This window comes from Anolis carolinensis, chromosome 1, assembly GCF_035594765.1.
Source record: "Anolis carolinensis isolate JA03-04 chromosome 1, rAnoCar3.1.pri, whole genome shotgun sequence".
Classification (NCBI taxonomy): domain Eukaryota; kingdom Metazoa; phylum Chordata; class Lepidosauria; order Squamata; family Dactyloidae; genus Anolis; species Anolis carolinensis.
Genome location: NC_085841.1, coordinates 40,340,559 through 40,356,849, shown reverse-complemented (window position 1 = coordinate 40,356,849; position 16,291 = coordinate 40,340,559). Strand labels below are relative to the sequence as shown.

At 40.9% G+C, this 16,291-nt stretch overlaps 1 protein-coding gene across 2 annotated transcripts in view; it reads right to left on the bottom strand.

The window, feature by feature from the left end:
• Positions 1 to 16,291, bottom strand: part of galnt14 (polypeptide N-acetylgalactosaminyltransferase 14) — a 291,609-nt gene that overhangs the window by 69,982 nt on the left and 205,336 nt on the right. For both annotated transcript variants that reach the window (XM_062973041.1, XM_062973051.1), the window contains exon 3: positions 13,968 to 14,066. In XM_062973041.1, coding sequence (XP_062829111.1) covers positions 13,968 to 14,066 — 99 coding nt within the window. The remainder of the gene's footprint in view (positions 1 to 13,967; positions 14,067 to 16,291) is intronic.

The following is a 16,291-nucleotide window of genomic DNA, read 5'->3' as shown; positions in this document are numbered from 1 at the left end:
TTTTTAAAAATCCCATAAACAAAGTACTATTTTACTTACTTACTTAGGCGATCCCTCGACGTTCGAGGACGATGGTCTTCCAACCTTGGTATCTTGGGCGTGTGTTCTTAGGTGACTGAAGAGACCGATTCTTGACCCGCATATTCTCCCGCAGTGAGGACATCGGTTTCCAGGTGGAAGGCGGTCCCGGTCGGGGTTAGCTTGACGCTCCTTCCTCTTGGCACGTTTCTCCCTTAAGCCCTCCGTTCGTGCCTCTTCAAACTCCGCAGCACTGCTGGTCACAGCTGACCTCCAATTAGAGCGCTCAAGGGCCAGGGCTTCCCAGTTCTCAGTGTCTATGCCACAGTTTTTAAGGTTGGCTTTGAGCCCATCTTTAAATCTCTTTTCCTGCCCTCCAACATTCCGTTTCCCATTCTTGAGTTCAGAGTAGAGGAGCTGCTTTGGGAGACGGTGATCGGGCATTCGGACAACGTGGCCAGTCCAACGGAGTTGATGGCGTAAGAGCATCGCTTCAATGCTGGTGGTCTTTGCTTCCTCAAGCACGCTGACATTTGTCCGCCTGTCTTCCCAAGAGATTTGCAGGATTTTCCTGAGACAACGCTGATGGAAACGCTCCAGGAGTTTGGTGTGACGTCTGTACACAGTCCACGTTTCGCAGGCATAGAGCAGGGTTGGGAGGACAATGGCTTTATAAACAAGCACCTTGGTCTCTCTACGGATGTCCCGGTCATCGAACACTCTCTGCTTCATACGGAAAAATGCTGCACTCGCAGAGCTCAGGCGGTGTTGTATTTCAGTGTCGATGTTGACTTTTGTGGAGAGGTGGCTACCAAGGTAGCGGAAATGGTCAACATTTTCTAATGTTGCACCGTTAAGCTGTATTCCTGGCTTTGCAGAGGGATTAGCTGGTGCCTGTTGGAAGAGCACTTTGGTTTTCTCGATGTTCAGTGAGAGGCCGAGCTTCTCGTATGCTTCTGCGAAGGTGTTTAGAGTGGCTTGTAGGTCTTCTTCTGAACGCGCACAGACTACGTTGTCATCAGCATATTGGAGTTCTATAACAGATGTTGTGGTGACCTTGGTTTTGGCTCTCAGTCTGCTGAGGTTAAATAGCTTGCCATCTGTCCGATAGATGATTTCCACTCCGGTGGGAAGCTTCCCATCAACAAGGTGAAGTATCATAGCGATGAAGATGGAAAATAAGGTGGGGGCAATAACACATCCCTGCTTGACACCTGATTCAACCTTAAATGGGTCACTTTGGGAGCCGTTGCTGTCCAAGACTGTTGCCATCATGTCATCATGGAGGAGCCGCAGGATGTTCACAAATTTGTCAGGGCACCCGATTTTTTGGAGGATGGTCCAGAGAGCGCTGCGATTCACTGTGTCGAATGCCTTTGCAAGGTCAATGAATGCCATGTACAGAGGTTGGTTTTGTTCCCTGCATTTTTCTTGGAGCTGTCGAGCAGTGAAGATCATGTCCACTGTTCCTCTGGAGGGGCGGAAGCCATTCTGGGATTCTGGGAGGGTGTCTTCTGAGACAGGGAGAAGGCGGTTTGCAAGGATTCTTGCGAGGATTTTCCCGGCGGAGGTTAGAAGGGAGATACCACGATAGTTCCCGCAGTCTGTTCTGTCCCCTTTCTTGAAAAGGGTGATGATGGTGGCATCCTTGAAGTCTGCTGGGATTTTCTCGGTCATCCACACCTTTTCAATAAGCTGGTGGAGTTGTTGCATCAGCTCAGGTCCACCCTCTTTGAAGATTTCAGCGGGAATCCCATCAGGTCCGCTAGCTTTGTTGTTTTTTTGTTGGCTGATGGCATTGCTGACTTCTTCCAAACTAGGCAGTGCTGCAAGCTCATCCCTGGTTTGTTGTTGCGGGATTTGTGAGAGGGTCTCTTCGGCCACATTGGAGCTGCGATTCAGCAGGTTCTGGTAGTGCTCTTTCCAACGTAGTGCAATTGATGTTTTGTCCTTCAGAATTTTGGTTCCATCTGATGAGCGTAGGGGCTGTATGCCATGGTTTCTTGGTCCATAAATGATCTTTGTGGCTTTGAAAAATCCCTGAGCGTCATGGGTATCTGCAAGGTGTTGGATTTCTTCAGCCTTCTTTGTCCACCAGATGTTCTTGAGTTCTCTGGTCCTTCTTTGGACCTCGGCTTTTGCACTGGCATAGATCTTTTTCTTGGCAGCACAGTTGGTGTCTCTCTGCCATGTTTGGAAGGCTTTCCTTTTGTTATCAATCAGCTGTTGGATCTCTTTGTCGTTATCATCAAACCAGTCTTGATGTTTCTTAGTTAGGTATCCAATGCTTTCTTCGCAGGCTGTGATGATGGAGGTCTTCAGTTTGTTCCAATGTTCCTCAACATTTTCGGGGTGTTCTGTGGGTAGATGATCTTTGAGTGTTGTTTGGAGAAGGGCTCGTTTGGAGGGCACCTGAAGGGCTTGGGTGTTCATTTTTCGCCTTGTTTTCCTTCCTTGGAGTCTGCGTTTGGGGACGATCTTGATAGCCATCGTGGATCGGATTAGCCTGTGGTCTGTCCAGCAGTCATCAGTACCTGTCATGGCTCTTGTGAGAAGCACATCGCGGCGGTCTCTGGCACGTGTGATAACATAGTCCAGGAGGTGCCAATGCTTTGACCGAGGGTGCTTCCATGATGTCTTGAGCTTGTTTTTCTGGCGGAAGAGCGTGTTGGTGATGACAAGGTTGTGCTCTCCGCATTTGGTGAGAAGCAAGATGCCATTCGAGTTGCTGTTTCCGACCCCGTCTTTTCCTATGATCCCTGGCCACAGGTCAGAGTCCCTTCCGACTCTTGCGTTAAAGTCCCCCAGGAGGATGATTTTGTCCTCCTTAGGTATCTCCGATAGGATGGTATCCAGCTGACAGTAAAATTTTTCCTTGATGTCTTCGTCAGCATCTAGAGTTGGTGCATAGGCGCATATGATGGTTGCCTGTTGGTTTTTGGCAAGGTTAATTCGGAGGGTTGAAAGTCGTTCGTTGATGCCAGTGGGTGCTTCAGTCAGGTGCTTCACCAGGTCGTTTCTGATAGCAAAGCCAACTCCGTGTATTCTTCTTCGCTCTTCTTCAGGTAGTCCCTTCCAGAAGAAGGTGTAGCCTCCCTTTTCTTCCTTCAGCTGCCCCTCTCCTGCTCTCCGGGTCTCCTGAAGGGCTGCTATGTCGATCTTGAAGCGTCCCAGCTCTCTTGCAATGAGAGCAGTCCTGCGTTCGGGGCGCTCGCTGTCAGTGTTATCTAACAATGTCCGTACGTTCCATGTTCCAAAGTTCATTTTTCTTTTTTGGCCGCAGAGTGGTGACCCCTCTGGACGCGGCAGTCCAGTCAGGGTAGGAGAGGCAGACTATGTTTAGGGCACCTTTTCTAGCCCCTTCCCCGTGTGGGGTGAGCAGAGCGGATCCTAAAAAGGGCTGCTCAGTCATGGATACAGCTGCCGGACTACTCAACTGCCTCGGTCCTTGAGGTAGAACGACTGAGTCCATATCCACCGCCCATGTGCCAGTCTGTGACTAGGGGCTTCCAGATTTCACAGTCCTGCCCCCGTCGCCACTCGCTGATCGCCATGGGACTTTTGTAGGTTTGTTTTTATTTTTGTTGGAAGACGCCTGTGCGTGATTTTTTTTAATGTGTGGAGGTCGGTGCACGGCCGGTCAACACACAGTCTTCACAGAGTGAGGTTCCAGCAGTGGTGTGGTTAACACAACGACAGTGGCTTCTCAGTCTGTTGCAGCCTTCTTCCGCCTTCACAGCCGTTGTAACATGTACCATGTTATCCTCCGCCTGCTCCGCCGTTGAGGTCTTTGGGTCTTCGGATTGTGCTTGGTCTGGAACCTCCCCTGCGGCCACTCCTGGGAGTGCATCACTCCAGTGCCCACAGGTTCATCGGAACACGCAAGCCCCCTCACCACGGCAAGGTGACAATCCATCGAGGGGGACAAAGTACTATACACACTGCACATATCTTATTTGTAGTGCAAAAAACATGAAAAAACAATACAATCTTTAAAAAGAAGAACAATTTTAACCAATAGAAAATTATCAGTATTTCAATGAGAAGTGTGGGCCTGCTATTGTTATGGCCTTCAAGTCATACCAGACTTAGTGTGACCATAAGTCTAAAGTTTAGGATGGAGAACAGGTAAATTACCTTGGAGGGCTGAATCAGGCCTTAACTTAGGGACCCCTGGTCTAGATTAAGGGAAGTAATAGTGCCTCTCTATTTTGCTCATCTGGAAATACTGTATCCAAGTCTGGGCATCACAATTTAAAAGAGATATTGACAAGCTAGAAAGTTTCCAGAGAAGGGTGACTGAAATAATGTCTGGAAAGCATGTCCTATGAGGAGCAGCTTGAAGAACTGGGTATGTTGTCTACCTTGTAGAAGAGAAGGTTGTGAGGAGACATGATTGCCATGTTTAACTATATGAAAAGACATTATAAAGAAGAGGGAGCAACCTTGTTTTCTGCTGCTGTAGAAACTAGGACCTGGAGTAATGGGTTCAAATTACAGAAAAGGAGATTCCACCTGAACATGAGGAAGAACTTCCTGACCATAAGATCTGTTCAACACTGGAACTGTCTGCCTCGGAGTGTGGTGGAAACTCCTTCTTTGGAGGCTTTTAAACAAGGGCTGGATGGCCACCTGTCAGGGGTGTTTTGTTTGTGCTTTTCCTGCATAAGAGGGTTGGATTAGATAGCCTGTGTGGTCTCTTCCACCTCATTGTTCTATGATACCATGTTTGAATAGTCAGGAAGATTTGCATATCTAATAATTCTTCCCTTTGCTTTCTGGAAAGTGTACGTCTTTATACTGAAACCTCAGACCATAGTACGGTCTTCTGTAAGTAAAGGGCTCCTAAGGCCACACATTTCTATAGCCCATAGAAAATAATTGAACTTCTGTTAGCATTTGCTCTGATGTAATGAATGAGCTTCTTCACTGAACTCCTTATGCCGCACAATTATGAAGGACAATTAGCAGGTTTTTAAAAAATCAACCTTGCTTTGCATGGGGATTATGTTTTCAACCTCTGAGTTTCCTGGATGAGCCATAGAGAGGTCTGGGCACATGGCCATTTTTTCATTTGCTAGTTCACTCTTGGCTAAGCTTTCCTACAGGGGACTGAAGAGATGCCTAATTTTCACTGCAGGCTTTCAAAAAGTAGCATTTAATCCCAATGTGTGCCTTGAATCCACAAAGTACAGAATATAAAGCTCTTTCCTGTAAATAAATGAGGGAGACTTCTTGCAACCTACACAGATTTTTCTGTGAGGGGAACTCCTTCCAACGTACCCTGTTTAACTGGTATGGGGTTTAATTAATCAAAACTGAACTCCTTCAAGTGCTCTGGGACTGCTTATTTTTGTTTAGTTTAGACCAAAATGATTTAAACCCAAACAAAGGCACATGTATTAGCTTATCATTAATAACTTATATTATAACTTCATGATATGTTTTAATTTATCTAAACCAGTGTGAAAGCCAATAAATATTAATTATTTGGATATATTGGGGTAAATTCAGGAATCAATGGGATTTACATATGTGTTGATTTATTCAGCAGTAGATTCAGTGGGTCTGTTACCTGGGACTACCAATAGGATTTCAGCTAATTGGTTTTGACAACCAAGTCAAAACCCATTTGTCGGCAAGTATTATTTAACTATGCACTCATGCAGTATTCAGATTTCATATCAAGGATTCATGAGTACCCATCACCCTGAAAGAGGTCAATACATTACGAGCCCTGCAAGGAAAGTGCTGCCTTCCCATTTCCCCAAGAGCTTGGGATACTATATGTACAGGAGATGAAGGGAAGTTCAGAGATTCTCAGCCTTATCCCACTGTGGGCTGGATTGGTATTCTCAGCAGTTTTTTTTTTTTTTTGGTGAAAATCCCCCTGGAATTCATATATGGAGTGCTATTCTTTCAAATGGTATTCTATGCATGATTTTAACTGATAAAATCCTTTCAAATATTCTTCTCAATTATAATTTGTGTAAAACTTTCCAGAAGGAATAATGAGCTGTCTTGTTCCAGTCCAGTACCCTATAAGAAAAAGGCACTCCATTGAAAAAGGGATCTGCAATAAAGCATCCAATCCAAGGTAGAGCAATTAGCAAATGCTCCTGATGATATGCTCAGAACATAACTAGCCATATTCAATGGCATAATAGTCGTCACCTCATAACTGTCACACTCCCATTTTTTAATATAATTTTTTTATTAACATATATAGAAATAGAATACATCGAAAGAGTGAGAACAATTATTGAATAGAAAGTGAAGAGGAAAAAAAAGAAAAAAGGAGAAGCAGTGAAGAAGGGAGGAGAGAGAACTATAAAAAAGAGAGGGGAAACAAAGAAATATATAAAAAGAAAACCAATAAAAATTAGTGAAAAATAGAAGTAATAGGAAAAAAATGGTGACCAATTTTTTAAAAAATGGTATTGAATTCCTTCTAGTCCTTTGCAGTTTGGTTCTTTTCTAACTCTGCAGATTCTCCCTCAATTGGGTATATCGTTATATTACTGTACCTCTCCTAGTAGTTATTTGTTTCGTCTTCTGAAATACTTTTCTACCTGATCCCAGGTTGTTTGTTTTATAGGGTTACCCGAATTCTTTTTAATAAAAAAGTCAATTTGTCCATGTCCTTGATGTCCATCAATTTAATTCTCCATTGATCCAGGTCTGGCATTTCTTCTAGTTTCCAATACTTTGCGCAGGTAATCCTGGCTGCTGATGTCATATAAGTGAATAAAATGTCCTCATTTTACGACATAATAAAGTCCTTATATGTTAAACCTAACAAATAGTATTCTGGTTTTTTTAGGGAATTTCCTTTGAAAGATATTTTGAATTTCTTCATGAATCTTAACCCAGTAACTTGTGGCCTTGCTACATGTCCACCTCATATGGAAAAAGCTTCCATCTTGGTCATGGCATTTCCAATAATTCTTTGGAACATTTTTGTACAACATAGATAGTTTTGTAGGGGTCATGTACCACCCGGTAAAACATCTTCAGCCAATTTTCCTTAAGGTCAGTTGAATATGTATATTTTAGCTTTTTATTCCACATTAGTTCCCATTCATTTAGATTTATAGGTCTTCGTATGTTTTCTGCCCATTTGATTATGCAAGCTTTTATACTTTCCTTCTCCATAGCCCAGTCCAGCAATTTGTTATAGATTTTTGTAATCAATTTCTTATCTGTTTAGAGTATTTTGTCCCAAAACTCTTCACTAAGGTTAAATCCTAACATATTATCCTGTTTATATTGATCTCTTATTTGTAAGTAATGGGGTTAAAAAAATGGCATTTTTGTTTTCCTTGCACAATAGTCGCATCCCCATTTCAGGCTGACTTTCCCTTCCTTCCTTCTTTCACCAAAGGCAAGTTAGCTTAACAACTATAAAATAGAGGTCTCTGAAGCTTCACTCTTCCCTCCTCCCTCCTCCCTACAAGGCAAGGCAGTTTACAAAACCTGGACTTGAGTTCTTTGGAGAAAGGAGGAATGAGGGATGATCCAAGTTCCACAGACTTCCATTCGAGATTTTGTAAACTGCCTTGCCTTGGAGGAAAAAGAAAGGAGAAAACAATGGAGCTTCAGAGAGCTCAATTTCATAGTTTTTAAACTGTCTTGCCTTCAGAGAAAGAAGGAAGGAAAGAAACATTAGTCCCAAATGGCTCTACAGTTTTAAAAAAAATCAAACAGAAACAGAGCTGTTTGTTTGAGCCTGAATTATCCCTCCTACCCCTCTCCTTTCAGAGATATAGTGATCAAATGGTGCCCAAGGTGATCAGGCTGGAGGCTGAGAGAACAGGTGTCTCCTATTGAGACCTGGCACCTTGCTGAAAACACTGGAAATTCCACAAGCTGCCACTGACCAGCGGTAGATCAGTATAGTCGAATGAATTCCCAGAATAGTGGTGGTTATTGGCTTGAAATGGCTTGTCCAAGTCTGGATCTCTCTGGGACTAACTACAGACATGTCTGACTTCCAAGATTCCCTGATGGTAATAACCTTAAACTAAAGATGGGCCCTTTCCCCGGGCAAAGGGGCAGGTCCATTTACTGCTCTAAAATAGAAAGGGTTTCCTTAAGCTCCACCTATGTAGAAATAACAGAAAATGGCTAATCTCAGCCTAACAAAATGAGCTGGGATCTATACAGTTCCATCACATACGGCATTTGATTATATATTTTTAAAAAACAGAAACAGAAATCAGAGAATAAAGGCAGATTTCTTTTCCTTGCATAATAGTTGTGCACTCCCTTTTTTTCTGAAAAGGGAGGTGTTACTATTATGTTTAGACCTACTATCATGTGGTAAGTCACCTCATAAGGACTGAAGAACAGATGTAGTCCTGATGCTGGCAGCTCCTATCATGAGATGCGACCTGCCCACAACCACACTTTTGTCAGACAGCTTCTTGCTGGGGATGCTCTAGCTAGATTTCTTGCACTGAGTCAAGGGTTGGACTCGATGGTTATGGGCCCCTTCCATCTCTGATTTCCTATTTAGCAATGACAGAATAACTTAACTTCGGTGTTGCTATTTATGTCAGCAACACCAGAATTTGTATTGTGTTACTAGGAATAAAGCAGCAATAGTTGTATAAAGTAACCTTTCAGATTTGTGATGAGTGCTTTAGAAATTCATATTGCTAGTGAAAGAAAGCATGTAATTATGATTGCATTAGAGATTCACATATTTCAGACTCCCTGCTACCTTGTCATGCCTCCCCCCCACTAACTTCCTTGACTTCTTTAGCATTCTGATTGTTGATTAAAAGCCAAAGATGAGGTGAAAAATATATTTCTTGATAGTGAGGACTCACTGAAGTATAATAAAGTTACAATCCAATGTTTTAAAAATTAAATGCAATATTATATAAACAACTATTGTATATATTTATATTTTCAGTACATTAATGACAAACATACAGTATCTTTAAAGCTACCATCTTTAAAACAAAATAGACAAATGCACACATGCACCCAGTATCAAAACAACTGCAAAAAGACTTTTAATTAATTAGTGTCCCACTTTGAAAAAAATGACTCATGCAAAAAAAAAAATAAAGCTAGCCTTATGCACAATAGTTGGTATTTACTACACAAACAGCAGACAAAACTTTGTTATGAAAAAACACTATCTCCACGAGCGGATAACTTTTTTCCAGGTCAAGAGAACAGCCAGTGGTCTACAACAGCATCTTCTACCTGAAGCAGTTACCTCAGTCCACCAATGATTATGCCTTAAAATCTTTGTTAACTAATATGTTCTATCCTCTGTCTAATCTCCATAGTAATTAGATCCCATACATCTCTAACCATAACTTCCATGACATCTTCCTCCCTTATTGATAGAAAGGAAACATATCTGGTGCATACATTCTGTGTTTTCTAATGCTACATCCAAATGAGTCAACAGAACATCCCAAAAGTGTTGTGAAATTATTCTTTGTTTGTTAGAAACTATCCAGGAAATTATGACAGTGTATGAAATTGCATGCTTTTGTTCCAAAGAAACAATTAGAAGAAAGAGAAATCAATGTCTCAGACCATGTAGTCCAAAACTTCAGGAAGGCCACAAGTCTCCTGAAATTTTTTCAATTGAACATCTCATCTTCTAATCCACTCTCTTCCGGGGTTTCCATTTTCACCTTCATGGTTATTTGGAACTCTGGAATTAAGCTTAAAGAAATTTTGGTAACAGATGTGAAAGTAAAACTGAAGTTATCTCATAGAATGCTTTGACATCTCTGGACATTAAAGAAAAATATTTCCTATTTTACCATATCTGGAAACAAAAAGGTGCCTCATAAAGAGATCATCTAATCACAGAGGGGAGAACAGTTTATCAATTGGACAGCTGCATGATTACTGCTTCATCTATCCCGTTCTCTCCACACTGATGGAAATCAACCCTTCTGTGATTCCGATTTCCTAGTTCCATGTGAAGTTGCCAAGGACTGAACATGGGACCATTTGTATGTAAAGTGTTTGCTCACTATTACTTCATTATGGCCCTTTCCCACATTATATTTAAATGAAGTGGTAATACAGTTCTGGAATACTGAATACAGTTTCTTTCACTGCACAGTTTCATTTGCTGTGCACAACATTAAGATTTTCTTTTCTTTTAAAACCAGAATCCACAGAGTTTTAATTTTAGTATGTGCATTGGCTTTGGTGATGCACACTGGAAGCATTGTAAACAACACAAACAGAGTAGGCAGAGAAGAAAACAAAAGAACATTTTAGGCCACTGCAAAATAAGCAAAGCTCTACGTAGGGTTGCCTCTGAAGACGGCCCGGAAGCTACAATTAGTATAACGGGCAGCAGCCAGATTGATAACTGGGGTGGTTTACAGAGAGCGTACTACTCCCCTGTTACGCCAGCTCCACTGGCTGCCGATATGCTACCGAGCCCAATTCAAAGTGCTGGTTTTGACCTATAAAACCCTAAACGGTTCTGGTCCAGCTTATCTGTCTGAACGTATCTCCTCCTATGACCCATCAAGAACTTTAAGATTGTCTGGGGAGGCCCTGCTCTCGGTCCCACCTGCCTCGCAGGCATGGTTGGTGGGAATGAGGGACAGGGCCTTCTTAGTGGTGGCTCCTCGGCTGTGGAACACCCTCCCTAGCAATATTCAGCAGGCCCCATCTCTTCTGGGCTTCAGGAAGAACCTAAAAACATGGTTATGTGCACAAGCATTTAATGAATAAGTTCTGTGACTCGGCACAGCCTGAATAAAGGTTTATATGCAAGGTCCCTGGATGAATGGATTTAAGTATGTTTTAAATGTTGTATCCTGTTTTATTAACTAATGTTTAATCATTTTAAATGTGTTAGGCTTTATTTTTTGAACTTGCTATTGCCATTGAATTTTTCCAGATTTTGTAAGCCGCCTTGAGTCCCCTCGGGTGAGAAAGGCGGAGTAAAAATGATGAAATTAAATAAATATGTATGTACAGAATTGTTATCTAATAAGGATTTTGAAGTCCATAGATACTATTTTTTATCAGAAAGACTGCATAGTGGAATCCTAACACAACCTTAACTTGGTGGATTAGCCAAAAGCTTCTTCTGCTGGAAGAAATACCATTCTACCAGCACAGTCTTCCGCCAGTTATCTGAGTTTTCTGCCAACACTACAAACAGTCTGATGGGAGAACTATTTCGTTGCCTATGATCTATCTAGAGAAGAGCCAAAAAAGAATAAAGTAGGGAGGTGGAATCACGTTACTCAAAATCCAAACCTCATTCCAGGCCAAGGACATAGTCACAATGCTGGCATAAAGTTACATCAGGGTGGTTGTAGTTCTAAGTCATTTCTAGCATCCCTATGCTGCGATCAGGAATTTCTGGTGAGTTTTTAGCATGTGCTTTCTGGCTGGATGAGTGTTGTAGGCACCCCAACCTTAAGACAGTTTCAAATTGGATTGTAATTCCTGTGTAGAAGGGTCTCTAGTAGATCAAGACACCTAAGCAAGTCTCAAGAATGAGTAAATCCACACATTTAAAAATTTTTGGTGTGAGTAATTTTTTGGGGGGAAAGCAAGATTCAAGATTTATTCAATTGGTTTGTTCTTATCAAATGGTTGTTCCATTGCCAGGCTTGAGTCAGTAGCATTAAGCAAAAATACATGGATGCACAATTAGTAATTTTGCATGAGCTTAAGATCCTGGAGGTCTCCTGTCACCATCCTCAGGCACATCCCCCCACCCACTTCCCACAGTCTCAACCAGCTTGTGATTGTCACATTTGGAGTTCTGGAAATGAATCATTTGTGAACAGTCTGTATCCCTGCAATTAATAGCTCTAGAAAGTGGTGGGATCATTTTGAATAATGAATGAGCACAGTAATTGCACGATCTGTTCATAGAGAACCTGCCAATACAAAAAGACAGGCAAGAGAGCTAAACAACAGCAAAATGAATGAGTCAATATGCTGTTCCCCCTCTCATTCCCTGCCCAAATAACTGCATTGGCATTAAGCAAATTATAATAGGGTACATTGTTAAAATGGTCACCAGACATTCCGATATTTAAGTATCCGAAATCTATATAAACTGGAGTAGTGATTATTCAGTTGAATTTAAACGTGAGGAGGAAAAATGGGGAAATAAATGATGGCGCATTTTAACATATAAGTCTGGTAGAGAAGAAAACTAGGTTCATAACCTAGTTTTTCCTAGACATGTTTTCCTTACTATAATGTCCCTTATTCTTTCAAACATGAATTTATTCCATTCTAATTTTGTAACAATTTTTAAACCATAAGAATGCATTTCTGTGAATTTAAATAGAATTTGGATAATTAAATTTCTATGAACAATTTTGAAACTTATTAACCCGGCTGCTCACTGGAGGGAAGGACATTAGAGGCAAAGCTGAAGTATTTTGGCCACATCATGAGGAGACAGGAAAGCTTGGAAAAGATCACGATGCTGGGGAAAATGGAAGGAAAAAGGAAGAGAGGCCGACCAAGGGCAAGATGGATAGACGGTATTCTTGAAGTGACTGGCTTGACCTTGAAGGAACTGGGGGTGGTGACGGCCGACAGGGAGCTCTGGCGTGGACTGGTCCATGAGGTCACGAAGAGTTGGAGACGACTAAATGACTGAGCAGCAGCAGCATTAGCAATATTAAAAATTTCAAATGCAGTCTGGTGTGTTACAGATAGAACCACACAAAACCTTGTTTCAAGCAGCATTTTATTATTCAGGTTCTTCGGGTGAATTAAAATTTTGCTAGTCCATTTATTTTAATAAATAATTCATAAAAGTTGAACAAAATTAATCACATTTCTCCTGATTGGATTACTGGGAGTTCACACTGTATAGCTGTTGAATTAATAAACAGTATAAAAGGAAAGCTTCAAAATTGTCTGATTCCTATTTAACAGATTAATTTATCCGAATGGGTTATTGCTTACAGTGTATTCAGTCACACCCTTATTGATAAGCTCTGACCTAGCTTCAATCTTTTAGTTCTTTCTGCTCTAAGAAGTATCAACAACAGCATTTACTACAGAAGCCGTGCATGGTCACTTGAAAATGGAAAAAACTAATAACTGTCCATATAGCTTTAATTTTGAAATTATTAGCAAATGTGTAATGGTTTTGAATATTTTAAAAAACGTTTTTACTGGCAATCTTGCATCTACCCTAGAAGGCTGGAAAGCATTTTTTCACATCTCCAAATCACAGGGATGAACCGGATGAAGGAATTTATCTCAAAGCAGAGTAGGCAATGGACATCCTCCCAGTGTAAAATAAAATTTACCATAAAGAGGACAAAAAAGAGGAGTATGTTACTCATGCTTTTGGAAGCTTTCCTGTGGCTCTCCCAAGTGTGACCCCATCCTACACACACACATCCACACACAAAAGGTTTTTTTAAAAAAATGAAAAACCTCTAGCCACTTCTGGTTGCATATTTTGGAATAGTGCAGCCTATAGTAGTGATTTAGAGGGAATTAGACCTCTGTCCTTGGCCTAATACAGCTGCATGAGCCTGTGGCCAAAGAAAAATGTAAGTGAGAATTTCATAATCCACCTTCTCAGCTAGGATACTGTGCCTGTTCCCAGTTCTGATACATTATGTTCACACAAAGTCAAAACAGTATAGGCCAAGTTTTATACAGAGTAGCATCTCCAAAAAACTACAAACAGGAACGCCTTGTCTGCAAGCTTATGTGAAAAGGAAAACAGTATAATCACACTATCTCTTCACTATGAGAAGCACAAGAGGACTAATTCTGAAAAATCTCACCACCTTTTTATTGTCATTGGGTGATGGGTGATGATTCGAAAATTATCCTTACATACATTTTTCATATACAGTTTCAATTCTATTACGAAAAGTTAATATTGATGGTTTTTATATGGCAATTGGAATCTTAGAAACCAAGTAATTTTCAGCTTCATTGCTGCATCTTACCTTCTTATGGTCCTCAATAATGTAGATCTAGCTTCGTTGTGAAAGGTAATAATGATACTGGTTGGAGGCAGATCTGTACGGTAGTGCAATGTAGTGCATCTGAATAAAGGAAGAGAAAAAGAATAATGCATATGTTAGAAAGTCATAGGAGACTCGTAAGAGGGGCATTTGATAGATTCCTTTCCGGGTAAATGATGTTAGATAGCAACCAAGGGTGCCACTGAAAGAGAACAAACAGAATTGATGCCTTGTTGGTTTTCAAAACACCAGGGCAATGGTGGACTCAGCTAGAGTGGTCTGACAAAAAATAGAATATTCTTAAAGTGGATCTAGGTTACAATGCAGCAGCTGATCTAAAATCGCTAAACCTAGAAAAAGACCGGAAGCTAATATGCATGAGAAAGTACTGATATAATATGAACGTATTGATCCCTATAAATATTCTTGTTCTCCTATTTTGGATCAGCTTGTGTCACAGCAGATCCAAAACAGGATCTACTGATTTATTTATCTAACAATATTCCACATCAGGGATCACAAGAACGAAACTAGGCCATTTCTGTCCAGATAAGGTGATATTCCTTATATTAGGCTAACATGAAAAGGGGGTTTCATAGCTATTGACACCATCAGTGTCTTCAAAAATGGTGCTGGATCCAAAAGCAGCCACAGACTACAAACCTGAATCTTCAGGCAAGTGGTTCCCAACCTCCAGGTGTTTTGAACTTCAGCTTCCACAATTCCTAATTTTTCAAGATGGCTGGGATTTCTGGGAGTTGACATCCAAACCACCTGGAGGACCAAAGGTTGGGAACCACTGTTTTAAGCAACCCCTCCCAAAACCAGCTAAACAACACTGCCCTCTCTGAAATGCTGTGCCTACTACAGTACTTCCATCTTGCCTAGATTGAATCTCAATCATGTATTTCATTACCTTAACAAGGTACTGATTCAGAAAATGCATTTGCCCACCTTGCTTTGTTGAAAAGAAGAGACTGCTGCCTGTCATCTACTTATGGATAGAACCTCAGTTTATATTTTTAAATAATCTCTCTCAGAGTTTGGTGTACATTTTAGTCAGGAAAAGAGATTAAATAGAATATTTGGGAACCTTTCAGTACAATTGTCACTGGACAGAGAAAGAATATCCTGTCTATATCTGGATTCAGCCATCCATATTGGAGCACTGTAGATTCAACACAATCTGCCCAACATTTCAGCCCTCTCTCTATATCAGTGGTTCTCACTGTTAGGATTTCTGGGTGTTGAAGGCCAAAAACATCTGGGGACCCCAGGTTGAGAACTACTGCTCTATATCCTAAAGCACATGGACATTTGAGCTGGATGAAAGAGATGACCTTTCCAGTAGGTTAAGAAAACATCTTACCATAGGCCCCTTCATTGTTTTTCACTGGCTGCTGAAGGTTTTTATTGTTTGAGGCACAAAATTGAGATAGTTAATAACCTCCTTTGGTGATATTATTTTGCTAATTATAAGACTTGTAAAATTGAAATATTGAAACCCATCTTATTGAACAGGACAGTGTTTCATTAAAATAATCTTATCTTTTAAAGTATAGAAATATTTTCATGTGTTAATCTGAGGGGTTAGGATGCCACCTTAAAATTTCAATTAACACCTCTGTTCAATTCTAGTCCATTTACTTCACCAGTAAGCAAAGACAATCATTTACATACACAGCTAGGAAAGGTTCCAGCTAACAGGATATCTCTTCTAGATAGCTTAGGTTCTTGGTACCCCACAGTTTGTGGTTGTTAAATGCCTTCAAGATAACAATTTTTGGTGACCCCAGGAATGTGAACGTCTGAGTCACCCTGTCATCAGCAACTTTGCTGAGGTTATGCAGACTTGGGATCATGATTTCCTGCTGCCATCTAACTGACATTTCCAGTGAATCGTGCCTTCTTATGATATGGTCAAAGTATGACAGTCTCAATTTAGCCATATTGGTTTCTAGAAAGAATTCGGGGTTGATTTACTTTAGGATCCATTTATTTTTGTAAAGTTTGCCTCTTGATTTTTTCTCATCCTTCTCAATATTCAAAGTATTCTACTCTTGGCACAAATTAGAGCAATTTTATTTTTTTCACCAAGCACTGACTCCAGAATTCCATAATATTGCTTATCTTTAAGAATACAATGGATTTTGAAGGCCTTAGTAAAATGACTCCTAAGTTGAGATCCTACATATGCACCTTACACAAGCCCTTTTTCTTTGTTTCCATCCCATTCACAGCTCTACCAGGTCAATTTTTAGTCTCAACCAAGAAAATAACTGGTTCATTCCATCCCATTGTTGTTG